The sequence below is a fragment of the Pteropus medius genome, unplaced genomic scaffold, assembly GCF_902729225.1.
Source record: "Pteropus medius unplaced genomic scaffold, Ma_sr-lr_union100, whole genome shotgun sequence".
In the NCBI taxonomy this organism is placed as follows: Eukaryota; Metazoa; Chordata; class Mammalia; order Chiroptera; family Pteropodidae; genus Pteropus; species Pteropus medius.
This window is the reverse complement of record NW_024352004.1, coordinates 1,838,109-1,850,233: the sequence shown is the minus strand read 5'-3', so window position 1 is coordinate 1,850,233 and position 12,125 is coordinate 1,838,109. Positions and strand designations below refer to the sequence as shown.

Genomic DNA, 12,125 nt, shown 5'->3' with positions numbered 1-12,125 from the left:
GAAAAGTAAAAGGATTTCCGATTTGCTCTGCCAATCAACTTGGAAAAATCTCAAGGATTGACCTAACCCCGCGAGTATTTTGACCAACTGGTTGGGGGCGTGTGGGCAGAGCCAAGTTCATAGTGTTCTTCGCTCAGGAACTTTGCCAGGGTGGGGTTAAAAGTAGAAACTAGTTTGGGACGGTATTCTGTGTAGGAAACACTCAGACACCGAAGTTATGCATAAGGAAGGTTTCCTATTCAATCCGAGGCTAGAATGCAGGCCTACCTCTAAACAGATTTTCAACAATTGAAAATACTAGCCACCAGCACGTTTGTTCAGACCTTGCAGAACCACAATCCTCACTTCATGAAAAAATGCTTTCAATAACTCAGCCCCCTAGATGGCAACTTGGTTAGCTTAAAAGGTTACCAACTCCCGTAAATGGTACATGTGAATGGAAAAGGGGCCACATACTAAACCCGACAAGCTCAGGAGAGGGCTGTATGGCAGGCCTTACAAACTCCTAGACTGAAAGTAACTACACAGGATGGTGTGAACATAAAAATTTTTAACTTAAAGCAGGTCATGGCGGGTAGTTACATTGTAGGCCTGTAGCTTCCTTGGCAAAGGTCGATCTTTACCTTACATGAACCTATCTATTGCCTTTGTGCATCTAGGATAACATACCTTTGAAATGTCATAGTAACTTTCTTTTCCAGACCCCTCAGGGCACAACTGCCCAGCAGAACCCCTCATTGTTATCTTGTTCCTTGCATACCATTTCTATGTGCTGTAAATGTTAGTTATTAACTATCCTGTATCCACCAATGTAAAAGAAGTATGTGTCTCCTTTTTTCACTATTTATCCAATTCTAGAATTTCCCTGCTTTGCTTTCTCCTGCCCACTTACGCTACCACCAATGGATTTCATGTAACCCTCCTTACATCTCCTCCTTTGATTCTAATGTACAAAATAAGCTGCAAAACTGCCATTCTGTGGACCATTTTATCAATCCACTGGGATTTTGCATCCAGGCAATGTCCTCAAATTTGGGCTCAAATAAACTTATAAGACTTTTCCATAGGCTGTACGTTCTTTTGTCGAGATACATAACTGAGATAATAAGAAAAACTAACATCTATTGAATGCGTAATATGTACCAGGAACAATGTGAAGGCTTTACCAACATGACCATAACACCCTGTGAGTTAGAAACTATCATTAGTATTTACAAAGAGGAAATTTAAGTAGCTAGACAGAGATTCAAGCCTTAGTCTGCCTGACACCTTAATCTTTTTTAACCAAATACTTTCTTTTGATAGCTGTGTGATATTCCATCATGTGGATATACCCTGATTTATTTAATCATTTTCATATAGTCCATGTTTAAATTGTTTTTAAATTTTTCTATTATGAATAATGTTGTAGTGAGCATCTTATTTTTTCCTTCTTTCATTCCTTGCTATTTTTTTAGGAATGGATTCCAAAAGTGGAATCACTGGGTCAAAACATGAAGATGTTTAAAGCTCTTGCTGCATGTTACATTGTCAAATTGTTTTCTGAGTAGATTATGCAAATTTACCTTTCCATCAACCAAATGAAAGCCATGTTTCATCATTTGGTGAACTCTTTTTAAAAAGAGGGATTATTAACACTTTGTTTGCTAATTTGATAACCAAAAGAAGTATCTCATGTTAATTTAATTTTCATTTTTTGATTACTTGTTATTTTTTTCAAATGTTTACTAGTACTCTTACTTCATCTACTGCAAATGATCTATTCTTGTCCTGCTAACTCCCAAGGCAAAGATATAAAGTTGTTTTGCTAGCAACTATGAAGATTGTTTGACCGGATTCATTTTAATCTAAAAAAAAGAAGGCAAAATAGTAAAGATAAGATTTTTACCTACCATTGTTTGTACCTATAGAAGGAATATTTGGGCTGAAAAGAATAGGGCTTTATCCCTTTGCCCCTTACAACCTGAAAATATTCATTATTATCCCAAGATATGCATCGTGCCTATGAATAAAACGAAGTCCCTACCCACATGGCACTCAATTAATTTGTTAAAGGATTACAACCATATAGACACACACACAAATTTTATACACATATATATGTTTTATACATACATATATGTTTCATATTTTTAAAATAATAATATGTGGCAAATATGTGGGGGAAAAGCTAGAAGAAAATAGACCTAATTTATTAGTGATTGTATACTGGAGGTTGGGTTGTGGTTTCTTTAAAATGACTAAGAGAAAATGTACTAATTTTATAATGCAAAATTCAACTTACTTTTAAAAAATACAAAACTGATGATTAGGAAGGAGGTTTAATTGAAATCATCATAGCTGTTCAGGGGAAGTTTATCAAGCTCCATAAAGATAAATTGTTTATGGTGTTATTGATTCAGTGGGGTTTTTTTCTTAATAGAAAATACTTCTTGTCAATATGTCATTTGTACAGCATGGAAAGTACAAAGTGCTCTTGGGAGAGGCAGGGAGAACATTTCACCCTGAGGAGTATCTCATTTGGAGATAGCTTTCCATCTCTGAGTTAGACTGTAAAATTGGTTAGTAGTGTTATTAGTATGAGATATAGCACTCTTGGTAGTGGTAGTTAGTATCTGCTGTGTAACTACTGGGTCAGGTGCTGAATGTCATAGGTACTCTATGATAATTATCTAATTCTCACGTGAAAACATTTACTTTTAGAGAGTTTAAATGTCACACAATATCCCCAGACAACCTTCCTCTAAAGATCACTGAACTTTTCCCTATATTCTGGTCACACTTTTTCTCAAGAGATGTCTTCTCCCTCTCTTGAAAGCCCTGTGGTACATATTCCTTGCCCTAGAAACAGCCCTCCAGTAAACTCTCCCTTAGGAAAAACCCGAAGACATACCTTTACTTTTTCTCAGGAGCCCTCAGAACTGTCACAGGTAGCCAGTATAGTCAACCCAATCAGCTTGGTTTGTGGGCCTCTCCTATCTTAATGTTCTCAGAAGTGTGGCCCCTCCCAAGAGACTCCGATTTCCTTTTCTCAAGATGCATAAAGGTTCATCAGACCGATATCTGAATAATCTCTCTTCAAAGAGATGCAGGAGGCTCTCCGGATCTACAATGTTAATACACAGGGTTAGGCAGCATGGCAAGTGCATTGGGGCTTGCACTACAGGATGGTCTGATTTCCATAGCAACATTCATTCCTTTCCCCTGAGATAGGATTCTGTCATCTCTCTTGCCCACTCAGACTTTCCAGGATAAATTGATTTCTGTGACTATAGGTGTTTGTCCTTGATTCTCCAGAGAGAAAGGACACATTCATCCAAAAAAACCCCAACAACAAAACACCTGTCTGCGGCTAGAATGCTGCATTGCACCAGCTGGTCTACCTGTTTTTTAAAATTTCTTATCATTTCTCCATTTCGTTCTGTTCTCTAGCCTTATTATTTTGAGAAATAGGTTTCTCTGACAGAAAACAGATGGCAATTCTATCTTCCTAAAATTGGCTATGATGGGGTTGTAAAATGAAGTTTTCAGCAAGGCTCCCTGAAAGCCTGGCCTGAGGGCAGGGGTGGCTAACTTGGGGTTATGATTGGAAGGGCAAGAATAAGGACTGCTAAACACATATAGTTCCCTATAGAAAAGTCGCAGTCTCTGATATTTTGCCATTAAAGATTTGTTTCCTTAGGTTAGACATTGCTCCTCCAGGTAGTATTCCTTAAACTATATATTCTTAGGAAGAGTAATATATTAGTCTTATATTACTATGTGTTATTAATGCTGAAAGAACTTGGGAAAGAGAGGTTATAGAAAGGTTTAAAAGGGGGTCTGAAGACCACCTTTGTTTGTTTCACAGAGCTATCTTCTGCAAGAGGGGCGGTGCATGTCCTTGCCTGACTTCTGTGATCCCTCTTGGGCCAGGGGAGGGCAGGGTACCTTGTCTGACAATGCTTCCACGGCTGTATGAACTGGAGGGAGCTGTGACCAGAAAAAGTGGCACAGTAAAAAAAGGGGAGACAACTATCTCTACAAGGATTGCTCAGAAGGCGATGCTGAATCAGCTCCACTGTTTCTTGAATATCAAGATGACCTTGAATATCAGAGCAAGGCACAGATGGGATGGGCAGACATGTGACAACCTGGAGCAATGTCTCAGAATCTTCTCCAGATGGATGCTAAGCACCTTAGGTATGAGACCTCCTGCCTGCCTACAATTTCTTTGGTAGACCTTGCAGGGCTGTGCAAATCATTCTATTGCATTTATACAACTTGTGAGAGGACACAAAGGGCCCCTTATTAAGGGTAGATATGCTTATGAACTGACACACTGGAACCTACCTTTACTAGATGATAAACATTCCTTCTGGTTAGAGAGACTAAAGACATTTTCCTTTGTAATCTAGCTTACCTAGTAACAAACCAATGGTATAAATACATTTGTATTATTCTCTGGCCTTGAAAATAATGTCAGATCATTGAACTAAGAGCTGATGTCATCTTCTGGATTTAGTAAATATTTGAATAAAAGCTCTTTGATTTATAGATTCAAATTCAAAGCATCGAAAAAAATGTAAGACACAATCATTAAACTCATCTAATTACTATACCTCTCAGTTTACAAATAAACAGGCTCCAAGAGGTGAATGGACATGGCCAGTGAGTGGCAGAAAGAGCACAGAAAAGGGCAAGAATCTAAGCTTCCTGATTCCCCATCCATTCAAATTGTTTTCACAGCCTGGTGAGTTAATAAATCAGAGTTCAACTAGTTCCCTATCTTTCTTCATAAATTCTGACCCACCCGTGATTTAGTTAACATCTGATCTGTCCAACAAAGCACTCTGGTTCTTAGGTACAGTGTAATAGTTTATGAAACTGGCCTGAATTTTTTCTTCTGTTCCTGGCCCATCTTCAGGTCACTTATTAGTTTTATTAGTTCTTAATTTTAAATCACTATGCATGCCCAGCTCTTCTAATTTTTTTCCTTTCCTTTCCTCATGTTGGTAAAACTATTTTTTCTAATTATCTGTGAGAAATGAAAGATAACAAATTCTACCTTTTTTTGTTATCTTTTGTAAATATGAGGAGAAATATAAAATAGCGGAGGTAATAAAGCATCAGAGAATCCATCCCGCAGAATCTCTCTTCCTGCAGGGTGCCATTGTTGTTATTCTGATGATTATCTATTCTGAGTTTCTAGTGAAGAAATAGTACTGTGGAAAGGAAACATCATGGTGAAAAAAAGAAAAGGCAAAATTTGGGGCAAACTTCAAAGTCCACCATATATGTCTAAAACGAAACAACACTGAGAACTACAGATTAAAGACACAAATTACTTTATAAATAAAAATATCTAATAAAATGAAATGAAAATAATCTAATTCACTTTTAAATTGGAAGAAGCTATTAACTAGTTTTCCAGGATACACATAAGCTAAATATAAACGCCAACGTTGGTAACTTTCAAGAGCTAGGAAAACAAGTCTGCCTACAGAGAAAAGCCTGACTTTACAGAGAACTTGAATTCAAAACCAACCACTCATTACTTGATCTTCCTTGGGGGCAGCCCCGTTACCCGCACTGGGTGTTATGTACATTTTCACATTTCAGTGGATCTGGAAGCGCAAAGCTAAAGGCCATTGCAGGGCAAAGAGCAGCTGGCAAAGGGATAAGCAGGGGCTCACTGCTTAACGCCTCAAAGGCATTGCTACAGAGTCCAGCGCAAACAGCCACGGTGATGAGATTCTTAAAAGGAGCCTTGGGGAAAGTCGCTGGCGGATAAGCAAGCTTTAGAAATGCAAGGTCACTGCAACCGCTCAGTCCAGCAGCTCCCGTTCAAAATGGCGCCGCCACCCCGCCCGCCCCTGGCGGCCGCCGAGCCTGCGCGCGCCCGGCGGAACGGCGGGGGGCGGGGCGGGGGAGGCCGGGGACGCGGCCGGGAGCGCGCGCGGCCGCACGGTGGCTGCGCGCCTGCGCGAGGGCGGGCGGCGGGCGCGCGCGCGGCGGGGGCGGGCTCTACCAAGCGCGGAGCTACAGCCGCGGAGCCGGACGTGTCCGCGAAGATGGCGGGCCGGGTGAGTTCCGGCCCCGGGGCCGCGGCTCGAGGCGGGGGGCGCCAGATCTGGGGGCGCCCCGAGGTCTGGAAGGCCTCAGGGGAGGGGGAGTAGGTCTGAGCAAATGCGGCGTTGGAGGGGGCGGCTGGCCAGAGACGGGCTTGAGGGTGGGAAGGGAGAGTGATGGCCGGGGAATAGCCCTCCTCAAAAACTCCATCCCCCTAAAGCTCGAGGGGAGGCGATCCCCTCGCTACCCGGGTCGCCTCTGTCTCTGTTAATTCCCTTCTTCCATTCCTTGGGGCTGTTGCCTTCGCCCCTCAAGGCGGCCGCAGGATTGTGGTCGTCCCGGCCCCGTCTGACGGACTCTGGGGGTTTCTCCGCACCCCTTTGCGAAGGGTTATTAGGTGCAGCCTCTGGAATAATTGCGGGGGATCGGCCTGCTGCATTGGGGCGAGGGCTGTGGGAAGGATCATTAGGAACTCATTTCTGGTTCTAAACAATAAAAGGTCTTGAGAACGGAGGAGGGAGTGCAAATGACTTAGTGTTAAATCCTGGCCATCTGGGGGACCGTCACTGTCCGATCAGGCAGGAATGCCTTTAGCTTGCAGTGAGCTTTGGGGTGTCGCGTTTCGCTGTTATGAATGACAGTCATTTCGAATGAAGCAGGATATGTTGTAGTTTCAGGGTTTTAAATTTTACTTCCTTCTTTAGCCTCTGAGATCGCGGTGTGGTATGGGTTTGGCTAAGGGAGATAGGGCTGGTTCTGTGCTGTATTGCAGTGTGCACTGAGCTAAAAGCTCTCTTCGGGATGGATCCTGCCCAGAGATTACACTGGTCGTAAACCTGGGGACATTAACTGCGTCATTAGGGGATAAAGATGTGCTTTACTGATTATGCTAGAGTATTTGGATAAGTTTATATAGATTTATGGATACATGCAAATGTCCTATCTAAAGGAAATTGTCATAAAATTCCAGAGTGAGAAGAGACCTTAAAGGTCATTTAATTCGTACTCTTTCTCTTCCTTTTCCCCATAACTTCTCCTTTTTGCCTATAGCTACTCCCTCCACCTATGCTTCAGATTCTGTCTTTTCTCACCTTTTCAGGAACCCCACTCCTGGGTATTCACCTGCTCCATTTTAACATACTCAGGCTTCCCCCATCTTAAAACAAACCCTCCCTCCACCTCCACAGCTGTCACTTATTCTCTTCCCACTTTACAGCCAGAAATCTTGGTAGAACTGTTTGCATTTGTTGTCTCCCATTTGTTTACCACCTACTCACCCCTCAATCCACTGCAGTCTGATTTCTGTCCTTGTCATCCCACTAACATGTGTCTCTACACTTAATTGACATTTTTCATTCCATGTCTTACCTTGAGGTCTCAACAGCATGTGGCATTGTTGGCCATTGCTGCCTTCATGGAAAATGCTGCTCCTATGGCGGCTGTGAAGCCTTGCTCCTGTTTTTACTCATACCTCACTTTTGCAGACTCACCCTCCTCTGCCCCGTTATTCAATGCAGATATTCTTCAAGTCTTTCTTCTCACTCTTAATTTTCTCCTCCATCAGTCTCTCCTAAGCCCACAGCTTCAACTACTATCTGTATATTAATGATTCTCCATATTTTACTCCCAGTCCAGACCTAGCCTTTAAATTCCAGATCAATATGTCAAACTGACTATTCAGAACTAAGGCACCTCAAATTCAACTTGTTCAAACCCATAACCCATGATCTGAGCTCACCTAATTAGTACTTTTCCTGTGTTTTCTATTTTATCAAATGGCACTGCCATCTATCCACTTATATGGGCTAGAAACCTGGGGCAAGGGTGTCATCCTTTATACCGCTTCTCTCTCACCACATCCCCCAGTAAACACTGATTTCTATTCCCTTTCCCCCTCAAAAGGTATTAGGGCATTGCTGCTTTAAACTATCAGGGCATTGCTGCTTTAAACTATAACCAAGTCACCCACTGCACTAGTCACATGGGTTCTGTCATTTTATCCAAAAAAATCTCTCCAATCTGTCCACCTCTCTAACATCTTCTTTTTCACCTTCTTTTCCCAAACTGCTATCATTTCTGGTCTGATAGTAGTCTCCAGTGGTCTCCTTACGTCATTCTCCACGTTGATTGTTCCTGCCGTACCCATTAAAACCCTCCCTCAATAGCATCCCATTACTTGGGAAGACCAGATCTGTGATCCGGCCTATAAGGTCCTGCTTTGTGGTTCTGCTCCTGCTTCTCTCCCCTCCGCTCCTTCTCTGTGCTCAGGTTATAGAAGCCTTTCAATTCATTGAACTTAAAATGGCTTCTCTTACCACGAGGTCTTTGCGAGTGCTTTTTCCTTTCTTTGTAATATTTTGCTCCCAACCATTTCTCTCCTCATAAATCACTCGACTACTCCAGGGAAGTCTGTTCTGATCCCATATTACATACAAGTCAGGATCCTTTGTTGTATGCTCTTGAAAAACTGTAGTCCTTTCTTTAGAGATTTATCTGTTTATCATTTTTGATTTATTAGTGTGATTATTTGCCTCGAGTATTAGAATTTATCTTCCATGAAAGCGGAGACCGTGTTAGTTTTTTCTCACTACTATTATCTGTGTTTTGCACTCTGCCTGGGACCTAAGTGCTCAATACATTTTTGTTGAAAATGAATCTAATCTCTCTTTGAATACTCTAGTGAAGGGAATTCATCCCCATAAAGCTAGCCCATTTTACTGTCACGTTAAAAAGATCTTTTTAATATAGGGTTCCATGTAACTTTTATACGTAGATCTTATTTCTCTGTTTTGAGCTAGCTGCATAGAACTAAACACAATTCCTTTTCCATCTGATAGCTCCTCAGATATTTTAAGACAGGTAACATATTCCCTCAGATTTTCTCTTTTGCAAGTTAAGAATCCCAATTCCTTGAATATCCTATATTCCAAACCCTTCATCATTTAGTTTACCTTTCATTGGTAATGCTCGGTTTTGTCAGTGTTTCTTCTAAAATGTGCTGAGTGGAACACAGTATATTCTCATAAACTGAACACTACCATTATTAATACAGGGTAACATTATATTCACCTTTTTTCCTGCAGTAAATCACATCTCGTCCCGTACTGAGCTTACAGTCAATAAAAACACTCATGTTTTTGTTTTAAATCCGCCTCCCCACCCATTCTAGGGATCGTATAGTTGTTTTATTGAACATAAATGTAAGACTTACATTTATCCCCTTCATAGTTGTTTTTTTTTTTAAGTCAGGGCCTATCTGCTACTTGTTGAAGGCTTTCTTGTGTCTTGATTCTTTCATGACATGCAACATAGTAACTCTCCCTGTTTTGTTTCATCTGTAGGTTAAATAATCATGACTTCTGTGTCTACATTCAAGCCATTGATCAAAGGTAGAATAAGACAAGGTCAGAACAGAAATAGCCCTTGAGCATGCTGCTAGAGACCCTCCTTTAGGCTGACAGACATCGATACACTTTGGGTAATCTACCTTACCGAGACTTTTTGGAGATTGCTGTCAAAGTTTAATTTTCAAAAACTACCTTTTATCCTTTCGAAAATCTGAACACCTTTGGCCGATCTCTGTCTTATCATTTTTTCCAGTAGCCATAATTTTCTGGTAACTACCTATCAATGTTTAGCAAATAGAGTTTGCCTAGTTGTACTACTCTCAAAATGAGTTCTGTATTTCTATTTCTTGGGAGAAGAGCAGTTTTGAATTATTATTGTTTTTGGTTAGTTTACTTAATTTTGGAATTCAGACACATTGTAAATAGTATTTATATTCACTTTGTAATTGAATTTTTTTTGTGTGTTGTGTCACTGACTTTTGCCATCGATAATATTAGTTACTTGTAGTATGTCTTGTCCTTTGCTTTTTTTGGCCAAAAAAGAAGACATATTTAGTTCATCTGGGAAATTGGCTACAGAATAAAATGTGTGATATTATTCAGTACATAGAATCAAGGGCATCGGAACTTGATTAATCTCTAAAATATCTTGAAGCCCGTGATCTGAAAAGGAAAGAACCTGAAATAAAACACTTTTTGTCATTATTGCCTTATTGTATTTCTTATGTGAGAAAAAAGTCTGGAATGGTGAGTTGGATACCTTATACAATAAAATGATCAAATGATTTAAACTTATTTGGTTCCCTTTGACCTTTCCAAAAGATTCAATTAGGTAATACATTTTCTCAGCTGTTTTAAAATTTTTCTAGTAATATAGCATTTTCTAATGTTATAATTATTACTACTTACATTGAATATGGACTCTTATTTAAAATGAACCCTCATACAGATGGCTCCTATTGCCCCAGGCCTCCACACCATCTTTCAGAATTCTCGTACTACAGCTGCTCTGGACTCATGGGATCAGAAGTAAAGGAAGAATCTGAAATGCAGCCTTTACTAGCTGAGGAGAGATGACTTTAGATAGGGAAAGGCTCTGTAGTAAAGCTCCTCTCTTTGGTGTTGCTTTATAGGCCCCTCATACTACCACCACCACCCCACTACTGAAAAAAAAAAAGAAAAAGAAAAAGGCTTTCTACGTTGCCTGAACTTTTTTTGTAATCTGTCTTTTAAAATTGCTGAAAAATCTCACTTACTGGAGATTCAGCAGTCCTTTTCTAAAAATATACAAAGATTAATGCAAATAAACCAATGGATCACTTTCTTCCCAAGTTCTTACACCTAGTTTGAGTGATTTGTTGTGGAGAAGTAGAATAAGATGGTGTTAAGTAGGAATCTAAAGGAGCGTAGAGAGATGTTAGAAATAAAATTAATTCAACGTTTTGACTGAACAGGCTAGTATATTTAGTATTAATATATTGAAGAAGCTTTTGTAGCATAGCATAGTTCAGAAACCTACCCATTTAAAACGTTTTATGGGTGAATGACCTTTTTACCAACCAACCTACCTTCAGATGAAGTTTTGGAGCACAAGTAGTAAATCGGAGATAGCTCATGAGCACTACCACAAGTCAAAACAAATAATATAAAATGTTTTGTAGTTCCATTTCCTAAATCAAAGTTTTGCTATCCAAAGCGTATCATATTTCTACAATCTTATATGCAGTAGTTTTTGCTTTTATTACTTTAATATTTTTAAAAGTATCTTCAAATGCAATACATTTTAGAAAATAAAATTGAACTTTTTACAGCAGTATTAAATAGCTACTTTTTTTCTAAAACCCAGAGAAGTTTATGTTTAAAATGGATGTATTCTTTTTTCAAGTATTTAAAACAAGGTGCAAAGGTGTAAAGTGAAAGTATATTTTACTGTTGAAAATTCTTGAATTGGCAGAAGAGTGAACCCTTGCAAGCATTGGCAATACACTAGAAACTTGCTATAATGCTGTTCTTAAGGGTCTCTGGGTTTTGTATTTTAGGTAATAATCTCTTATTGAGATCCTTTTTCATACTTCAGGATTAATATCATTAAATGGGCTCTGAGGCCTACCTTATACCGCCTTCAAGTTCCTAGTAATTTAATCTCTAATTTCCAACTTATTTTTTTAGTGATGAAAACTAAATATTTCTTGTATGACTATAACTATTTCTAGAAGCTCTATGCATTCTAAAAAAGCATAATTATGTACACTTTAAGAGATTTTAAGCATGCTGAAAAGTACAGCAAATGACAAAGCATATATATCCATGTGCTTACTATCCATATTTAAGAAGTGTTAACATTTTGATATTTGCTTCACATCTTTTAATTTTTAGAAATAAAACATTACAGATCCAGTTGAGTCCCCTTTCTACCCCTTCTTGATTCCACTAACCTTCGCCAGAAATAACCACTATCCTAAAGTTGGTATGGATCCTTTCTGTCTACATCTGCATATGTTTGCGCCCATAAAAAATATATTGTTTATGTGTTTTTAAAATGTATATAATGGTGTAATACTACATATTTCCTTCTGCAACTTGCATTTTTTTATTTAAGGTGACATTTGAGATTTAGTCATATTGATCATAGAGAGCCAGTTAATTCTGTTTAACTACAATGTAGTATGTTAGTCTGGGAATATACTACACTTATCTATTTTCTTATCAGAGGACAATTTAGGTGGT

General features: G+C 39.3%; 1 protein-coding gene across 1 annotated transcript in view; it reads left to right on the top strand.

Moving 5' to 3' along the window:
- The first annotated feature begins 5,947 nt into the window (after positions 1-5,947).
- The window catches only part of NSF (N-ethylmaleimide sensitive factor, vesicle fusing ATPase), a 123,962-nt gene continuing 117,784 nt past the window's right edge, over positions 5,948-12,125 (top strand). The window contains exon 1 of the mRNA XM_039846806.1: positions 5,948-6,065. Within this exon, the coding sequence (XP_039702740.1) occupies positions 6,054-6,065 (12 nt within the window). The 5' untranslated portion in view covers positions 5,948-6,053. The remainder of the gene's footprint in view (positions 6,066-12,125) is intronic.